This window comes from Pseudorca crassidens, chromosome 1, assembly GCF_039906515.1.
Source record: "Pseudorca crassidens isolate mPseCra1 chromosome 1, mPseCra1.hap1, whole genome shotgun sequence".
In the NCBI taxonomy this organism is placed as follows: domain Eukaryota; kingdom Metazoa; phylum Chordata; class Mammalia; order Artiodactyla; family Delphinidae; genus Pseudorca; species Pseudorca crassidens.
In genome coordinates this window covers 124177171-124198854 of record NC_090296.1, presented here as the reverse complement: position 1 = coordinate 124198854, position 21684 = coordinate 124177171, and the positions used below count along the sequence as shown (strand labels likewise).

Here is a 21684-nt window from a genome sequence, read left to right as displayed (position 1 = left end):
TACATCTGGTAATCTCTGCTTTTTGACTGGAATATTGAGTTCATTTACACTTTTCTCTCACTGCTTTTAAGAATTTATTTTTATCAGTATTGAAGTGGATGTACATTATGAGTTTTGAATACAATTATATCAACCATAAAAATAGACCAAACAATTCTGCTTGTCCATCAGAAAACAATTCTTGATCATGAGATTTCAGGTCTTCGTTTTGTTCTCATTTATAGTAATAAAAGGTGTTTGCTGATCATTAACTGGAGAAAACTGCAAAGTCAGTGAATCTGGAAACTAACATTTATGACATACAGATGGCCAAGAGGCACATGAAAAGATGCTCAACACTGCTAATTATTAGGGAAATGCACATCAAAACTACAATGAGGTATCACCTCATACCAGTCATAATGGCCATCAACAAAAATTCTACAAACAACAAATGTCAGAGAGGGTGTAGAGAAAAGGGAACCTTCCCACACTGTTGGTGGGAATATAAACTGGTACAGTCACTACGGAGAACAGTATGAAGATTCTTTAAAAAACTAAAAATAGAGCTACCATATGATTTAGCAATCCCACTCCTGGGCATATATCCGGAGAAAACCATTATTCAAAAAGATACATGCACCCCAATGTGCAATGCAGCACTATTTACAATAGCCAACACATGGAAGCAACCTAAATGTCCATCAACAGGTGAATGGGTAAAGAAGATGTGGTACATATATACAATGGAATATTACTCAGCCATTAAAAAGAATGAAATAATGCCATTTGCAGCAACATGGATGAAACTGGAGATCATCATACTAAGTGAAGTAAGTCAGAGAAAGACAAATATCATATGATATCGCTTATATGCAGAATCTAAGAAAAAATGATACAAACGTACTTATTTATAAAACGGAAACAGACTCACAGACTTAGAGAACCAACTTATGGTTACCAGAGTAAAAGGGTGGGGGGTATGAACAGACTGGGAGTTTGGGACTGACATGTACACACTGCTATATTTAAAATAGATAACCAAAAAGGACCTACTGTATAGCACAGGAAACCCTGCTCAGTACTCTGCTAATAACCTAAATGGGAAAAGAATTTGAAAAAGAAAAAAGTTTCAATAGGGAATGCAGCAAGGAGATCTGATGTTGGTTAAATTATGGACTCTTTCCAATTAGTTGGCTCTCCCTCCAAAGCAAATGTACTAAAAATAAAATGACTTCCTTTTTGAAAAAATTTTTTTTCTTTTTATCATCCTGTAAACAATTTGACTATTACATGCCTTGTAGTTTCATTCCTGTTTCCTGTTCTTGGGGTTTGTTGAGCTTCTGAGACCTGTGGATTTATAGTTTTCATCAAATTTGGACATTCTACGGTCATTATTTCTTCCAATAGTTTTCCTGATCCAATTACACATATATTAGGCCTCCTAAAGTTGTCCCATAGCTCACCAAGGCTCTGTCCATTTTTTTCCTGTGTTTTCAAAATTTTCTGTGTTTCATTTTGGACAGTTTTTGCTGCCATATCTTCAAGTTCACTAATCTTTATTCTTGTAGTGGCTAATGGCAGGATAAACATGCTTTTCAAGTGCACAAGGTATATTCACCAAGATAGAGCATTTGTTAGGCCATAAAATAAGACTCAATGAATTCTAATACTGAAATATTAAAGAGATGCTCACCAAAATTAAATTTGAAATCAGTAATAGAAAGCTATCTAGGAAAAAAAATCACAAATATATAGAAATTAAACATTCTTAATTTTCTAAATTAGAAAATTTTTTTAACGAATGATGAAAATATATCAAAATTTGTGGGATGCATCTAAAGTACTATTTAGAGGGAAATTTGTGTCTTTAATATTTACATTTAAAAACAAGCAAAATACAAAATTAATGAAGTAAAGTTCTACCTTAAGAGCAAGGTAAACCCAAAGTAATTAGAAGGAAGAAAATTAAGAGCAAATATCAATAAAAAGAAAGCAATGAAAAAAATTAACAAAGCTAAGAGTTGGTTCATTGGTGTAGCTGCTCTGCAAAACAGTGTGGCAGTTCCTCAAAGGTTAAACATAAAGTTACCATATGAAAAGCAATTCCACTCCTCAGTACATATCCAAGAGAAATGAAAACATATGTCCACACAAAAACCTGTACATGAATGTTCCTATCTGCATTATTCATAAGAGCCAAAAAGTAAAAGCAGCCCACACACACACAAACCAATCTTACACAGATTTTTCCTTCAGAAAATATAGCAGGAGGGAATATCTTTCAACTCATTTTATGAAGCCAGCATAATGCCAATACCAAAATTAGACAAAGATATTGGGTGGGGGGGATTACAGATTATTTTGATAAAGACAGACCTAAAAATCTTTAAAAAAATATTAGTCAATCAAAACCAGCAATGTATTAAAAGGATAACATATCATGATCAAGTAGGGTTTACCACAGTAACTCAAGGTGGTTTAACATTCAAAAATCAACCAATGTAATTCACCAAATTAACAGAAAAAAGGAAAAAAAAATGATCATTTCAACAGATGCAGAGAAATATTTGACAAAATTCAACAACCATTCACGATAACAACTCTCAGCAAATCAGGAACAGAAGGGAAGTTCCTCATCTTGATACCATTAAAATAAACAGGCAAGCCACAGATTGGGAGAAAATATTTGCAAAACATATATGACAAGTAACATATCTGGAATAGATTTTTTAAAAAACTTCTACAACCCAATAACAAAAAGACAAGCAATTCAATAAAAAAGGTGCCATACATCTGAACAGATACTTTGTAAGGAAGACATCTGAGTGGCCAATAACACAACAGTGTTCATCATCACAGATATCAGGAAAATGCAAATTAAAACCACAATAAAGTACACCACTACACAAGCACCTGAACAGCTAAAATACCAAATGTTGGTGAAAATGAGGAGCAAGTGGAACCCAGATACATAGTTGGTGAAAATATAAAACTGTACAACTACTTCGGGAAGAAATGATCCAGAGGGGTGTCAGAGTCCAAGCAAGGTAGGTAGGGTTATCTATATAGGAGGGCTGAATGTTCAGTGCAGGGTGTGGGAGCCTGAGTGGGGCAAGGAGAGCATTTGTGCAGGTTAGCGTATTGGCAGGGTCCAGGTTTTTTACTGCCAATGAAAGGCATTACAAACAGGGAAAGGGAGAGTCAGAATTGACCTTGGACTGGAATTGGTGATGTCACTGTGAACTCATGGTTTTCAATGTAGATAGACTGATAGTGAAATAGATATAAATGTTTGTATGTGTATATGAATACATATGTGTGTATATCTGCATACATATATACATACCTACACACATTCCCTAGCTTTTTTCACTGAGGGGTCCTGGGAATAGCAACGAGCACAATTAATATCCAGATGTCAGCTTCATACTATTCTTCACTAAAAGGAGCCAGGACTCCCTGGAGAAAAGACTGATGCCAGGGCTGGGATAGGAAAGGTACAAAAGGCCTGGAACATCTTACTCTGCCAGTAAGTAAGAAAGGCCTCAAAGAATTATGGGAACATGTCAAGAAGATACAGAAGCCACCTTGAAGGGGTTCTCACTGGCCAAATGTGGAACAATTTTTACATCAATTAAAATAATAACAACAGATTTTCACCCATTGAATAAAACAGGAACCATAAGTCCTATTATAAAGAAATGAATATTTATTTAACATTCATTTATAAATAAATATAAATAAATAAACTGAAAGTGAGGAGAACTGGAATATTCACATCATTTCAAAGTACCTCCTCATAAAACATTTATTAATTACAAAGGGAAAAATAACTTTACAGTGGAGAGGTTTGATAGATATCAAAGCCTTTAATATATTTAAATTCCTTATGAAAAATTTAACCAAATGGTCAAAGTGAAAATCTAATAAGACACAATGAAACTGTGTACCATCTGATAGTATGAAATACATCCTTTTGCTATATAGGACATTATTGGGACAACTGGCAAAACCTGAACAAGGTCTGATGATTAGATAGTATTAATGTAAATTGATGTTAATCTCCTAATTTTAAAAGTTGTATTGTGGCTTTATAGGACAATGTCCTACATATTTGGAGATGATGGAGAATCATCTCAGCAACTTACTCTCAAATAGTCCACAAAAATAAAGGCTTTTACTCTGTCTTTGAAAGTTTTCTGTAAACTTGAGATCATCTCAAAAAGGCTTTAAAGTCTTAAAGAAAAATACACACACACACAAAAATAAATATGTACACATATATATACATGTCAAACTCTAACTCAGAGTTAATGAATCAGAATCTCTGGGGCTTACATGATTTATGTTAAAGAAAGTCTTCAAAGCCTTTAATGTATTTAAATTCCTTATGAAAAATTTTCAATAATCCTATATTCATGACAGTAATGTTGAAGAAAGCTGACTGTATGGCATTTATTTACAATACAGGTAAGGATGCCACTGGTCATTCCCTGTCATTCTGCTATCCTACTTAATAACAAGTGTGTTGTTACTGAAAAGTCAATGTAAATAAAAGTTTGTCTCCCACCATACTTCCTTGTAGAAGTATTATTGATTAGGAAGGTTGTGGGTCTGATTTTTTGTAAATAAATTCAAGCCTAAAGATTATCTATTCATGTAAACTACGACAAACAAGATTTCTACCAAAAAAATACCTATGTGCCACAGCTCATTAAATGCTAGGGAAGGCTTGAGCTTACTTGCTCAATAAATGCTCTCACAGCCTGACTAATGCAGTATCACAAGCAAATGGGTCACATGGTTTTGTGACTTTGTTTATTGAGTAACTATTTTACATTCTGAGATCTTATCTGACTTCAAATAAGCTGAATAACACAAAAAGCATTAACCATCAATACGTTAGATCTTATAAAAATTAAAAATTTCTGCTCTTCAAAAGAAAGTGAATAAAGAAGCAATAAAAAGACAAAGAACCCAATTTTAAAATGGGCAAAAGACTGAACACTCTTCAAAACAAACTTCAAAAGCAAGACAAATTTTTTGCCTATTTTGAAACTTTGAATGAACCTCTGATGGAACAGGGCACTGAGATATGAGATTTTTAAAAACAGATATGACTTAATATCCTGTTTTGAAATACATTAAAAAAATTTTGAAATACATTAAAAAAATTTTGAAATATATAAAAAAATTCATTTTCCTCCACACAATAAAGACTTAAACTGGCTGAGAATTGTATTCACTGAAAACCTGAATCATCTAAGAAATATGAACAATCATTAGATATTGTTAGTGATTCAACTTTGAAACCAAAGTATTCCTTTTGTAAGTTTTGGATAGTTTTAACTGAATAGTCTAGTATCACTTACCCATATGGATAAGAATTTTCTGAATTTCATGCAACTAGACATAATACAGAAATAAACTAGGTGTTCAGGAAGATATAAGACCACAGTTGTCACTCACGGCTCCCAATTTTGAGATTCTGTGTTCATTAATATAGATTCATCAGTTTTACTGATAGATTTTATAATATATAGGCTTTATGGTAAATAAATGTTAACGTGAATTTGTAAAATCCATTTAATAATAAAATGCTGCTTCTATCAATTTTATATTTAGTGTTGTGACATAAATTTGACAAACTATTCCACTGCTTTAAAAAATGTGAAAAACAATGCTGGATTTAAGAACTGCTCTGTGTTTTACTGAGGCCAAGAAATCCACAGACCTGTGAGAAGGACACATTCACCATGGTAATGGCTAACTGCTTAGGTACATTAATAGGGCACCAATCACAGGGATGATTGTTCCACAAATATATACAGTTCTTATCCCCATAGAATTCTGCATGGCATATTTTATTGCGATACTTACCGGTGCTACTATTTTTCCTGTCTGTCCAACTTGCATGTCATTGGGAACAAAGCCAGCATCAACAGCAGCACGAGACGCACCAACTAAGGAAAAAATATTTGTCATTTTTTTAAGCTCTATTATTCAACTAGTTGGAATATTCACTGATAACAGTAAAAAAAAAAAAGATTGATATAGTACATACATAAAACATACATTATAACCTGTTTGGGACGTCATCATATAATGCTCCTTTACACTGTAACTTCACAGCTTTTAAAGAAAGGTATTATAATATCTTTACCCCTAGGACCAGATAAAGAGTTACATACAACACAAGATAAAGGCTTAACCAGTATTTTCTATCTAAAAATAAAAATGAGAATTTAACTAGCCTTCTATCCTCATTCAGCAGGAGTCAAAAGGGGCCCTGTACTTGGAGAAAAGGTACCCCACTCCCAGCAGGGGTCAACAATGAGCCTCAGGTCCTCTTCATCTCCATCTAGAGAGGACAAAAAGGGGGAGCCCTAGTGAATACTCCTCACTACCTCTTAACACTCACAGACTCACCTCCACTACCTATCATGAGTCAGTCAGGACTGATCACATTCTGCCCTTCACTTACATTAGTCACTGCAACAAGCCCCAGACTCAAAGGTTATCCTTCATAACCCATACACTGATCCCCACAATGCCCTGCATGCTCCCCAATCTGCACCTTCTCCCATGGCTCCCCAATTCCTGAAATCTTACACTATGATTTCTGGAATTCACAGCCTGATACCAGCAAACCACAAGTCTCTGTATCTTCCACCTATCTGTCTAAATGTTCCCTGAGGACAAGGATTCCCCTGCAGCCCTCTCCAGCAGATGTTGCTTTGCCTGCCACCATCTTCATACCACTGGGCCTAGAGGTGGTACACCAGGCCCTCACTGCCACTCTCAGAAAGTTTCCCCTCCTCCCTCCTTAAAACCCTTCAGCTTCGAATCTCATGTCATCAGATCATGTCACCCATATATTGCTGTGTCATCTATCAACCAGCAGGTCAATCCCCTTCATTCCTCAATGATTTTTAGCTTCTGGGTCTTTGTCACTTTCTCCAATACTAGTCTTAATTCTTGAAGACTTTGACACCCTGGCTTCTCAGTTCCTTGAGCAACTCTCCTCCAGTCATCTTGTCCTTCACTCTGCCCATGGTCATATCCCCAACCAGCCCATTAGCAACATCCCTCAATAATCCTGATTTCCAAAGTCTCTCTGTGACCTCCCCTTTCTAGCTGACTATTTTTAGTACCCTACTCCAACAACCCTCTGACCACACTGGGATCCACAATTCTATTCATTGTCCCTCTCTCCCCTCATGTTCTCTCTTCTTTCTTTACCCAGCTTAATTTCTATGATCAGTGACTCTAATCACTCCTCTGCATATGTCTTTAATTTCTTTGCCCTCCTCTTGTACCATCACACTCAAGTGGAAATCCTCCATCTCTGGTTACTGATTAAGCAATCTTTCCACCTTTTCCATACCTGTCCTACTATAGTTCTGCATGGCTGAAGAAAAACACCAATACTCAGCCATGTTAACTGGGTTTTCCTTTAAATAAATAGGCCTTAATTCTCTCCATCTTTCTTAAACTATCGATATAATTTCATATCTTTCCTTCTCTCTTCAAACTTCCAATACTCTTTAAGATTCTGCCTATTTCACTGAAAAAGTTGAAACAATCAGAAGAGAGTTTCCACATGCTCCAACTAACACATTCACCCATCAACCTGCAGCTGTGTTCATATTCTCTCTCGTCTACTCAAGAACATCCCTCCAGTAACTCTCCTGTCTATCTCGTGTATGATTAATCTCTCCCTCTTAACTGAAGCACTCCTATCAGCATGTATGTATGCTATTATTTGTCCAATCTTTAAAAAGTCCCTCTGTTCGTCCCACTCCCCCTCTAGCTACTGTCTATTTCTCTGCTCTCCCATATAGTTAAAAGCCTCTAAAGAGTTGTTTGCATTCACTGTCTCCAATGCCAGGCCTCCCATTCTATTTCTAAAAACTTTTTTATTGATATAACACACATACAGAAAAGCACACAAATCACAAACGTGCTACTGCTCAATGCCTGATCATAAAGTGAACACAACCAGGTAACTACTACCTAGGACCATTCTTTTAAACCCACTCCAATCAGGTTTTCGCCCCCACTACCCACCACCCCCATTACTAAAACTGCTCAAAGTCACCAATGACTTCTAAGTGGCTGAATCAATTAGTCACCTTTCAGTCCTCACCTTCCTTGACCTTCCGTCCTTGCAGCATTTGACATAGGTCATCACTCTTTCCCTTCCTGAAACACTTCATTTGGATTCCAAAACATCATACTCTCTATCCTGATTTTCCTGCCTTACTTACCCATTCCTTTTGGTCTTCGTTCTCCCCTTCTCCCCTACCTCTTAATCTTGCAGAGTCTAAGGCTTAGTCCTGGGACTTCTTCTATATCTACACTCAGTTCCCTTGGTGAGTTCATCTGGTCTCATGGCTTCAAATGCCAAATAAACGCAATTGATTTCCAAATTTCTATCTCCAGCCCAAACTTTTGAACTCCACATTCCTATACCAATTGCTTAATTGACATCTCTATTAGGATGTCTATTATTAGACATCTCAAAACTTAGTACAGTCATTCTTCAGTATCCGCAGGGGACTGGTTTCAGGAACCCCGCCCCACAAAGATACTGAAATCCAAGGATGCTCAAATCCCTTATGTACAATAAAATGGCATATATTTGCATATAACCTACGTATACAGGCATACCTCAGAGATATCGCTGGTTCGGTTCCAAACCACCACAGTAAAGCAAGTTACATGGATTTTTTTGCATATAAAGGTTATGTTTATACTATACTGTAGTCTATTAAATGTGCAATAGCATTATGTCTAACAAAATAATGTACGTACCTTAATTTAAAAATACTTTATTGCTAAAAAATGTTAATCATCATCTGAGCCTTCAGCAAGTCACAGTCTTTTTGCAATAGTAACATCAAAGGTCACTGATCACATATCGTAACAAATGTAACAGTAATGAAAAAGTTTGAAATATTGCGAGAATTACCAAAATGTGACACAAGAGACATTAAGTGATCAAATGCTGTTGGGAAAATGGCACCAATAGGCTTGCTCAAAGCAGGGTTGCCACAAACCTTCAATTTGTAAAAAATGTAATATCTGCGAAGTGCAATGCCTATACTTTAAATCATCTCTAAATTACTTATAATACTGAATAATGTAAATGCTATGTAAATAATTATAAATACAATGTAAATGTTATATAAACAGCTGCCAGTGCAAGGCAAATTCATATTGTTTTTTGGAACTTTCTGGAATTTCTTCCCCCCCCAATTTTTTTTTTTTTTTTTTTGCGGTACGTGGGCCTCTCACTGTTGTGGCCTCTCCCATTGCGGAGCACAGGCTCCGGACGCGCAGGCTCAGCGGCCATGGCTCACGGGCCTAGCCGCTCCGCGGCATGTGGGATCCTCCCGAACCAGGGCACGAACCCGTGTCCCCTGCATCGGCAGGCGGACTCTTAACCACTGCGCCACCAGGGAAGCCCCCGCCTCGAATATTTCTGATCCATGGTTGGCTGAATCCATGGATGCAGAACCTGCACATATGGTGGCCTGAATGCATGCCCAAAACTGAACTGCTGGTCTATCCTTGGAAACTGTGCCACCTGGGGTATTCCCCATCTCAGCTAATGGCAACTCCATCCTACCAGCTGCCAGATAAAAACTTTTCCTCATAATCTATATTCAGTCTATCAGGAGATCCCAATGGTTCTACCTTCAAATATATATCCCAAAACTCTTTCTCCCCACATCTACAGCTACTAACCCGGTCCAAACCATGAGCATCTCTTACTGAATGATTGAAACAGTCTTCTAATTGATCTCCCTGTTACTGGACTTATCACCCTATAGTCTATTCTCAAAACTGTAGCCAGACTGATGCTTTTAATATGTGTCAGATCATGCAACTCTTTTGCTCAATGGTTCCCCATTTTACTCAGAGAAAACCAATCTCCTTACGAAGGCCTACAAGCCCTATGTGATCTGGTCTATTACTTCCAATCTTATCTCTTAACCACTCTCCCTTTCTGCACTTTTCATTCCAGCCACACTGGCCTCCTTGTTATGCATCACGGAGGCCAGACACCTTCCTGCCTTAGCAAAAAGCCCTTTGCACTTTACTGGTCCCTCTACCTGAAACACTCTCTCTCAGATTTCCTCATGGCTTGCTTCCTTACCTTCTTCAAACCTTTATTCGGATGTCTCCTCATTAAGGCATACTCTGACCAGCTTATTTAAACCTGCAATCCTCCCCCTCCAATCCTCCTCCTTCTCCTTTTCCTGTTCTATTATTTTCATAGCATTTACTACCCTCTAACACACTATATTATTTACTAATTTATTGTGTTTACTGTCTGTAGTAGGCAGAAAAATGGCCTCTCCAAAGATATAGTCACTTTCTAATACCCAGAACCTGTGAATATTACCTGTATGACAGCAGATAGGATAAAAAATTAAGGATCTTGGGAGAAGGCACTTATCCTGAATTATCTAGGTGGGTTCTAAATGTCATCACAGTATCCTTGTAAGAAGGACACAGAAGGAGATATGAAACAGATACAGAGAGAAGAAAGTAATATGAGGACAGAGGCAGAAACTGGAGTGATGCGGCCATAAGCCCAGGGATGCCAAGGCAGCCTCTGGTAACTGGAAACAAACAGATTCACCCCCAGAGGGAGTGTGGCTCTGCCAACACCTTGATGTCAACACACCTGTGGCCTCTAGAGCTGTGAGAGAATAATTTCGCTTATTTTGTTCATTGCTTTCGCTTAGCTCCTAAAATAGTGCCTGCCAAATGGCGGACACTTGATAAATATTTGTTCAGTGAATGAATGCATGAATGAAATATCCTCAGTCAAATACCACCATCTGATTATAAAGAGTCGATATCCTGCCTTTATTCAGACAAAACCATAACTGTTTCTATGGGTACACATATTAGGTAATAAAGAAGCACAGGAAAAGCTTAGAAAGTTATACACAAAACTCTCAAAAGGGGGAGAACAAAACAGATATTTTTATAAAAAGAAGAACATACTCATGTAATGGTTGTATAATTAAAAACTAAAATATTTTTAGTTTTCTTATTTTTCAAAAAACATCATTCCATTCTCAATATACTTTTAATAACAAGATGTCTCTTCCCTATAAATTTAAAAAATAATGTTAAATGTTAGTTTCTACTTGTATGAGAGATTTATGTTAGACCACCAATAAAGGGAAAAATAAGGCATTCCTGAATCTGAAGTAGGCGATGAAGCTGACATTTAATTTTTTTTAATGGAAAAAACTACTAAAATGTGGCAAATGTTAAGTGTGTCATATAAATAATAAAAAAGAACATAGACAACCTCTCTCCACTGAACGCTACACCATTTACTTGGAGACTAAGAAAAACTGTTTCAGAGAGAAAAGTTGAAAACCAGAGAAAGCAAAAAATCTGCAGCTTTGAATGACTTATATACAAAAGAAATAATGAAGAAAAAATATTTCCAACGAAATGGGAACATTTTTCTACTAAGGAAAGTAACTTTACCTGCAGCGTGTAGTTGATCTGCCAAATCGTACAACAATTTAAAGTTCTCTCCACTCTTCAAACCCCGACCTCATTTAAAAAGATGAAAAAAAAATTGAGCAAATATAAACTCCATTCCATAAAAATTTTGAACTTCGTATACATGAATGAATCTTCATATTACACAACTACCATCTCCTCTATAAAGCCTTTCCTGAGTTCTCCCATGATACTCCTGTACTTCTCCTATAAAGCATTCAACACTACTGTAATTAACTAACTGGTTAACTAATGGTATAATCAGTCTTTAAAATCAGTCTTCCCCACTAGAAGAAAAACTCTTTCAATACAAGATCCTTACCTATCTTGGTCACTGCTATATTTAGCAATACTTAGCTGAACAACTGAAAGAAGTTATTTTCATGGAAGTCATTCCACTAGACTTTCAACTCCTTAACAGCAAGAACAATCTGCCTTTTCCTCTTTGTTTCTTCAGCACTTTGCAATGGGCCTGGCAGAGAACATATACCCAATAAACATTTCTTAAAAATAAGTGAATAAACTAGTCAGATATACCTTTTTTGAAATATTAAATTATTTCCTCTCAATGCCACTTGCAACAGGAGGCTGTATGGAAGCTTAATTATTTCATTTGATGTTTAGTTTGGGAAGATTTTTAAATCACAGCAGTTATTTTTTTAAAAAGCCAGCAGGCTATAAAATGTGGGCCTTTTTGTTTGTTTCTTGGTCTTTTTTTTTTTTTTAAGTAAGAAACATGACATACAAAAAGAAGCAAGTCTTGTGCAATATTAACAGCTTTGATACTAAATGTGAAAAAACTTTCAAAGAGTTATCCATAGAGACCTGGACTGCACTGGAGGTCTTTCAAAGAAGAGTGAAGGGTGGGAATCATACAACACAGCGAGACCTGGACTGCACTGGAGGTCTTTCAAAGTAGAGTGAAAGGTGGGAATCACACAACACAGCCCTGAGATTCCAACCAGTTCTTTCTGTGATTTCAGAAGTCAACCATACTCTTCTGAATAACACAGAAGTCAGTCAAAAAGACAAAGCTATGGAGTTGAGAGATTTGTACCATGCTCCCCCTGGTGCCAATGACACAGATTTGCAACAGAAAGTCCAAACTGTGTATTAAACTCATGATTTCATTTTCCTAATCGGTAAAATGGGACTAATATTTGCAACTTACCTACTTCTTACATTTGAAAAAACACCTGTGCTCCTCTAAAATGAGTACTAATAAAAGCAAAGTATTTTAAGTTTACATCATTTTTTAAAATTAATAAATTACAATATTCCACTTACCACCAGATACCACCACTTTGGCACCTGTTAGCTCTGGTCGATCGCTTTTTGTTAATTTCTGGTCAAGCCATTCTGATATCCCCACTGGGGAAGCACTTGATGCTGCATATACTGATACATATAACAAAACATAGAGCATGAATTCAAGTTCTACAGTAAAAAATAATTTTTTCAGAGAAATACACAAAGAATTAATTCCAGGAAATTTAACTTTGTTAGTTACTGTGAATTTTTTATGCCACTAATTTCATTCTCTCTGATTTTATGAAAGACAACTAGATTCCAGCCTTCACCTCATTAGCTCATTGAGAAGTCATTTAACTCTCTGAGTCTAGCTATAAAACTAGAATAAGCCTCTCTCTATGGGGTTCAACAAGACACTGTATATGTTAAAGTATAACACCTTCCATAAGTTTACTATTATTACATTATTCCATTATATTGAATCTCTATTATAACAGGCAACAGTGAGAGGGGAGTAAAAAATCTTTACATCAACATAACGGATTAATCTTAATGCCCCCCCTACCCTTTTGATGTACACCAAAGCAAATATCCGAGGACCAAAAATGATATAAATATTTCTTATTTTTGTATAAACTTGGGAATAATATTTAGATTGAGGTCTCAAACACTCTGCATTACAAATTTAACTAGAAGCCTTCTCTTATTCTAATATAATCTCTGAGCTAAAAACTAAAAAACTGAAATAAATACAAACTAATTCAAAGGAACACTCACCCTTTTCTGAGCTGGCACTACCTCCACTTGTTGCTGCAGCTTCAAAAGATGTTCCTCGGACAGAAAACACCTTCACTTTCTCATCACACTTCACTGTACATAAAGCATTTCCTGTAATACACATTTATTTTTAAAAAACCACCATGAAAGGCAAAAAACCTCCCAAATATTCCTTTGAGGTTCAGAATTTACTTCACAAAGAGAAGGAAGAAATAACTGTAGACCAGTTACTTGTTTTCTACCTTTACTAAGTATAGGATAAAGGACTACACACTGAAGAAACGTATCAGTGGCTCTCTGTATAACCTTGGATGTCTTTAAAAATAGAACAAGTGCTGACCTGCGTGGAAGAAACAAACTGGAAAAGGCAGTCACACTAATCAGGTACACTCTTCCTAAAAGGAATATAAACAAAAGCTTCCTTCTCCAAAAACAACATAATCAGTAACTCAACAACACGAGCTGCAACAACTTACTAAGAACGAAGCTACTATGCCTTGCTAAGGGAGGAAAATAAGTGAAAACATGATCAGGCATAAAGGACAGGAAGTGTGATGCATCAAGACTTTTAAAGGATTTGAAACATTTCTTATGGATTAGCAATCACATTAAGAGTGACCTAAACTATGACCAAATATTTTCCTTTAAACACTACTAACGATGAAAGATCTGATTTGAGAATTGCCCATTTATACTGAAACACACAACTTCAATCAGAAAGAACAAAGAGTTCACTGCCTTCTCCAGCCCCACTAGAGACCAGCATGCTTACCAAAAGATCAACTAAAGAGATACCAAAATGAATATCGTAATGCAGATGGAAATGAAGTAAAAGCAGCAAAGAAGACTGAAAATACTACTTTACAATAAAGATGTTAAAAAAAAAAAAAGAAAATACTACTTAAAAAAAACAGAAAATTTTCTTTTCCAGGTGCCACTTACAAAATATACTAAATAGTAAATCTAATTTTTATTGATCACTGGAAAAATCTCACTCTGTACACTGAATGATTAGGAAGGAAAGAAGTGTGTTCCAGATTTACCAGAGAGAATGTCATGTCATGGTCCAGCAGCAATTCTAAGACTAAGATTTTCCTCAGAAATCTTTAAGATGGTCCATATTTCAAAATCCTATCTTCAAGATTAATCTCTGCTTTTAAAGTTTTCAAAAATTTAACATACTGATTAATTATCTTCCTTGGGTACTTACCTGCATAAATGGTTCTCACAAATGTGTCAGGTGATTTGATTGCAATGATGTCAGAAATAGGGGCAACATCAAGTTTGGCTGCTATTCTGGGCAAAAGGTTCTAAAAGCAAAATAAGTAGTGAGTTACACACATACATGCTGATGGATGGCTATAAAGTATAAGCAATAACATTCTCTAAATGGAAATTCTGTAGAAATTTTAATTTGAATCTTTTGTATTTCACATGCGTCTTTAGACATACCACAATTTCAAGCACAACTTTTTGGATAGTCTTTGAGCATAAGTAAGAGTCGATGATTACTCTAACTACAGTAAGAGTTTTATAGCAATAAATTACCTTAACTCAGTATGCTGAATTATGAGATACGATATTTGCTTTAATGATCATCATTTATGAAGTGTGACAGTTATAGACTACTGAATTTAGATAATATAGAAAAATATTTAGAGTAGTAGTAAAATTCTCAAATACTGAGAAAGAACATACTTGTATATGTTTATTTAATGTACATGAAACAAAAAATTTCAAAGCAGACATTTTCACCTTTTTAAAAAGTGACGTTGCATTTAAAAAGACCAAAACTAACCTAAGTGTCCATCAATAGGGGATAGGTTTATAAATTATAGTTCATCCATATAATTTTAAAAAATGAGAAAAGTAAAGCACAATGCCTCTCTCTCTCTCTCTCTCTCTATATATATATATATACACACACACACACACACACACAATATATCTCAACAAAAATTAATGTACGTGCTTTTCCTTGTATATGCATATAACATCTTTGGAATAGATACATGTGGTAACTTTGCTCCCACTAGCAGGGACCATTGGGCAAGCCACAATATTCCCAGGCCTTAGTTACTTCACCTCACAAAGAGAGGAAGAGAATCTCTATGCTTCTACTCTAAATTTCTCTGACTCTCAGGCTCTAAAACAGAATCAGTTAGTGAAGAATGAATATCCATGCTTTCTAGACTCAGAGGTTCTCTTAGATGATGACACCATCTACGTGTAATTTTAAAAGTGAAGTGTTGCTTTGATCACATAAATAGAAAAGGTGAATTGTACACTACTTTCTACAGAGAGCTTACTCCATGGCATCTCCTAAACTCAGCACATGATACTACCTCTAGCAGGCAAACTTTCATTATGACAGTACTCAAGCTCCTCTCCTCACTCCATCCCCAAACTCTCTCTGTTCCTCTAAGAATTCTCTCAGGATTATCCTCTAATCACTCCTTTATTATTCATCCTCTTGCACGCATGTACAATTATACTATTTAATTGGCACTAACGTGTATTTTGTTTTAAAATACTTTTTAATATACATACTATATGACCCTCAACTAAATTTATAAAGCACCCTGAGAACAGAGGTTGTGTGTCTTCTGCTTCTTGTGTCTCTGCCCCGTATCTAATAAGCAGTTCTACATAAATCGATGCTAACAAGTGTTAAAAGCCTGAATCAAATTTCCTCCTGTTGCATCTGAAAATCTATAAAGATTTTCTAATTTTCAATCTATTGCTACCCATGTTATATAGTAATCCCCTTTCAACCATGATAAAAGGGCTACTGAAAAGTACTGTAGTTTATAAATCCACAACTAGAAAAAATTAAGATTTCATAGGAAATAAAGGGCTTGGGAAAATAATTACAATTCCATTAAACATAGCTCTAACTTGATAAATAAGAGGTTTAGAAGACACGTGCTTTTAAAACAAACCAAATTTGTCAGCATTTAAAGCCTACTTCAGTAAGTAACTCTTTTTCCTGAGCCACCTTCTTTAAATTGTTCAGGAAATACTGCTGGAATATTGTTACCTGGCTGAGCAGATTCTCTTACAAATTTTATGATACGCAGACCGTGCTTCTTTTTAAAGTTTTAGAACTTTCTAAACTTGAAATTTAATATACTTTGTACTTCTATTATCCCTTGTTTTATTTTAGCACTTCTTGAAAAAAATTTACCACAGTACTTAAAGGCACATGTTTTTCCAGGTCTGATCTTCTGTCTGAATGTCCTGAGAGGATGGATGGTAAACAGATCTATTTCTACACTATCCAACAGGCTCAACCACATGGTTTCAGGGAAGGAGAGGCAATAACTAACACAGTTTTCTTTTGATGCACAAAAAGATGACAGATTTTTAAACTCTAGCATACCAGTACAAAGGTGTGGTATCTTGAAAACACAATTGGTGAAGAACTGTTATACAGCCAATTGTTTAGCTTAATCTGATGGACTCTTCCTCATTCCAAATCCATTCAGAGGCTGCAGCAACAGCTACTATTATGTGACCTTTGTTCTCAAAACTCCCATATGCCACAACATAGCAATCAAGGCTAGAGTATTAAAATCTAGCTAATCAGATACAACAAACACCCCTTCTTGGTTTAACAATCTTTTAGGTAAACTGTCATCACAGAAACTCAGACTCACGAAATTGTTTAAATCACCCAACACAGAACCAAACTCTCAGAGATGGAATGGTCCATAAAGATCTTTTAGTTCAGTGCTCATGTACAACAATCCAAAGTACAGGAGCTGGATGTCAAGCCTCTGACTTAATCATTTCCAAGGGAAGTGAAACCTGCCATAGAAAAAACCCATTCCATTTTAACATTTCTAGTTGGTAGATCATAGACATCACTTGGCCAAACCGCATCATTTTACATATCAGAAAACAGATTTCAGGAAGGTAAATGACTAGCCCAGAGTCATATATCATATATATAGAACCATCTTACTTAGCAATTACCAAACCCCACACAAAAATGGGAAAACTTATGATAGTCTGCAATGTGACAACCTAATTGTTGTCACACTGTTATTAGTAAAAGAACAATTATTCATTAAACTCATGTACTTACATTGTAGATTACAAATTCTGTTATTGCCCAGAAATTCTACTAATCTTAAAAGAAAAAATTTAATAAATTCAAAGTGATAATTCTGAGCTTAAAAACAAACTAGAGCAATTCACATGGGTGACAGTGCAAGATCCCTACATGTTTGCAGTGATTCACGTCTAGAAGCAATATTGCACTAAATATAAATATTCACAAACACTATTCATTTTGCAAGAAAAGGGATCAATGTATTGGGAACTCACTGCTATTACCACTAGACATGGTTAGCTGATGAAAGAGCTTATATCTTATTCCCCAAACTCATATTTAAAAATCAATTACAATTGTGAATGTAAAAGGAAAAAAAGTCAAATCAAGACAATTCAAAAAAGAAATTTAAATGACTGATAACTATATGAAAAGATATTTGATCTCACTATCAATCAGAGAAATACAAAATTTTTAAAGATATATTTTTCACACATCAGATTGGGGGAAATGTTAAAATGTACAATAGCAAGTGTTGGCAAGCTATGCAACTGGTGGAGTGCAAACTGAGGCATCCTTTCATGAGAGCAATTTAGCAATATACATCAAAATTTTAAAAGCACGTAGTCTTGACCCAGCTATTTCACTTCTAGAACTCTGTTCTAAATAAATACCAGCCCATGTATACAAAGGTATATACAAGGACGTTTCTTCACAGCAAAGTTTATAAATACAAAAAATTAGAAATAACCTAACTGTCCATCCTTGGCTAACTATGAAATACTATGCAGCCATTTAAAAAATGAGATAGACACATTATGAGCAAATATTTTCAAGATATACTCCTAAGTGAAAACCACCAGTCACAAAACAATTCATGCTATACTATCACATTCTAGAAGTAAAAAAAAAAAAAAAAAAAAAAAAGTACATTTATTATAATTTGAAAATCCACAGGAAAAGGCTTAAAAGAATGTACAACTGTTAACACCAGTACTTTGGAAGAGGGAAGAGAGCTGGGAATAAGAAAGGGGAATTGTGATACCTTGCTCTGCATACTGCTTTACTGTATGCATCTTTTATAATAAGAATGTATTCGTGTACAACTTAATTTACCATCTTTAAATGTAAAAATAAAAGCTACAAGCTGCAGCTTATTAAGAATGGGATAAAAGAAAAGGGAGCTAGAATAATACCCATGGTCACAGGGAGAGCAAGAAAGACCCACTGACAAATTCCTTCTCTTGGGCTCCCCCTACATTCCCCCTCCCTTTTTTTAAACTTCATGCAGACCACGACCCATCTCATAGCACATTCTTTCTTCAGACATATCACAATGCACATGATCAGATTACACCTTTCTCTACCCTAAGGATGTCTTCAGCCACCACACAGCCCTTCCCAAATCCCCCAAGTAGATAAATTTGGCCTTTCTAAATATCCATCAGTCACCCAAACAAAGCCATCTCTTATGATGGGTTACTAATACAAATGACATTCACACAATGAGAAAGTTCAACATTGTTTTTAAAGAAAAATGATTTTTTTTTAAATAGAGTTTTTCTCCATAACAAAATCTGAAAATCTGGAAGAGGCATTCTAATAAATTATGACAAAATCTTGAAAGAACAGAGTTGTCTCTGTGACAAAATGGAAAGCCTGGAGATAGCATTTTCACAGAAATTATAACAAAATCTTGAAAGAATAAATTTTAGCAAAACTATCACATTAATTCTGAAAGCCAGGATTAGCTATCTAAACAAAGCCTGTTGTACATTTTCAGCACAATGAAATCTAATGCTTCCAAGTAGTGACATCAGATTCCAGTCTCAATCTTCTCACCTTTCCAAAGGCAGATGCTCCAGCGCAGATGTGTGTGTAATTAAACTGCTTCTGAGTTGCCAAAATCAATGGTGTCAGTTCCTCTGAGAATTAAACACATTTGATAAACACATTTCATAGTATTTTATTTATTTCATAAATTCATAAACTTATTTATTTCTACTGGAAAAACTCACCTGGAAGGAGGCCTTTGTACACATCATGCTGAGCCACCAGAACTTTTGCTACACCTGTTACTTTGCAGAGATCTTGTGCCACCTATGAATAAAAGAGTTTTCAATTATCCATCTAACAGAAAGATACTGATAGATCCACCACTACAATTATCAACAGAGCATAAAGTCTTAATGGCCAACTGTAAAAACTGTTCTTATGGGAAAAAGGACTATTTGAGAAATTAAAAAATTATTTAACAAAGAAAATCTTAAGCCAATTGATCTTACTGTCCACTGACCTTAAACAAAAATTCCTGCCTTGAAAAAGAGAAGTACTAATTGATAAACCAAAATCAACACAGCTGCCTACTCAAATTTTGTTGTACATTGTGCTCTTTCCTTTCACTCAGTGCAAATGTAAATTCATCATTTTAGAAATGGTGAAAATGAAGCAACAGTTAGATTCTTTCACAATAACAACACAGCCAATACACTTCAGACTCAGGGCTCCTAGAGCTAAAGAACAGGAGTTAACCACATTGGTATACAGACTACTGCACTTTATCTGGCAATAATAATTTCTGCTGATTTTAAAATTAGTGAGTGAATCTGGGCAATAAAGAAAATCTTATATAACAGTCCCCTGTGAACCACTGAGTTCCTACTCACTGACATATATTTATCTATGATGAAGCAAAATATTTTGTATTTGAAATCCTCATTTCTTCTGTTCAGAATCAGGATGGGGTTCTGGATAAGCTTTTTGACCACTCAGACTTCCTGTATACAGAAGACAATTAGAATTCCTTCTTTTAAATCTCTTTAATTACAGCATAACTAGTTTCTGCTTTAGGAGAAACATGGTAATCATATTATGGTCTACTGTCTTGTTTACCTCCATGCTGATTCACTGAGGTGTAGGCATAAAATGCTGTGCCTCCTGTCCCCTCCCCCTTGATGGAGGGTAAGATTGTAACAATATTCACTGAAGAAAGAATGCAGTGCAAAAGCACCTCTTCTGAATCAAGTGTTCACTGGAAGACAATCTTGTACTATCAAAACCATCTTTTTTTTTAAAAAAAAGAAAAAACCAGCAAAAACTTCAGGCACTACACAGAAGAGTCACTTGCTGTTTATGATAGCTACAGAAAACAATATAAAACTGAAATACGCCTAGGCTATTAACAGAGTCTCTATATACAGGTACTGATTGTTTTTCTTTAAGATTAAAATGTGACACGACAATAAAATTGTAACTGAAGAAAAGATGATTTGCTTTGATCTTTCTCAAAATAATGTAAATAAAATAGCATCAAATATTTTTAAGTCATATTAGAATAATTATTTAAAATCACAGCAAAATAAATAATCAAATCCAGAACTAGTATATCTGAAAGTAGGGCAACCAAAAAGATAGCTTAGCTATATCATCATACATTGTGGTTAATAACTATATAAGATTCAACAAGTGTTAGCAGGATTTTGGTAAAGAAATCCACATAACCGCAAACCTGCTTGAATACATTCTTTTAAGATACCAATTTCACATAAGAATATGGACAGAAGCAACACTAACATTCTGAACCTGCATTATATCACATGCTCTGCAACAATGCCATTTAATAAAAAATAAATTAAATCCTCTAAAAAGAAACATGCTCTATTAGGGATTTCTTCCTCTGAGGTCCAAGCCCCCAGCTATACAACTGGCAACTCCTGTATAGTGAGAGGGAACGGGCGGCTCAAGCTGGGTAAGCTTAATTGAAGCACAATTTCAACTACACTACAGCCCAGAGGTACAGACTCTGCATACCACATTAGAGCTCCTTTCCAGGGGGTTAGTTTACAAAGCTGTCACTGTCTTATTTCAACAACAACCAAAATGAAGAACACCTTTTAGTAGCAGCTATAGTTTAGAAAGCATAATACTTACATTTGAATTCTTACACCAATTAAAAATTAACACGCATGATACTTTTTCCAGATTTACCACTTACAGGAATTAAAAGCAATTAGCAAGCATATTCATCAATACAAAAAGGGATCAGCTATTAACCTCTAAGGGGACTCAAATATTAT

General features: G+C 35.4%; 1 protein-coding gene across 2 annotated transcripts in view; it reads right to left on the bottom strand.

The window, feature by feature from the left end:
* Positions 1-21684, bottom strand: part of ETFA (electron transfer flavoprotein subunit alpha) — an 85545-nt gene that overhangs the window by 49701 nt on the left and 14160 nt on the right. Inside the window, exons 3-9 of one of the 2 annotated variants that reach the window (XM_067754965.1) lie at positions 19627-19708; positions 19451-19533; positions 14762-14861; positions 13552-13662; positions 12811-12921; positions 11506-11574; positions 5863-5945 (exon numbers count right to left, since the gene is read on the bottom strand). In XM_067754965.1, coding sequence (XP_067611066.1) covers positions 5863-5945; positions 11506-11574; positions 12811-12921; positions 13552-13662; positions 14762-14861; positions 19451-19533; positions 19627-19708 — 639 coding nt within the window. The remainder of the gene's footprint in view (positions 1-5862; positions 5946-11505; positions 11575-12810; positions 12922-13551; positions 13663-14761; positions 14862-19450; positions 19534-19626; positions 19709-21684) is intronic. The other variant, XM_067754973.1, reaches the window with a different exon arrangement.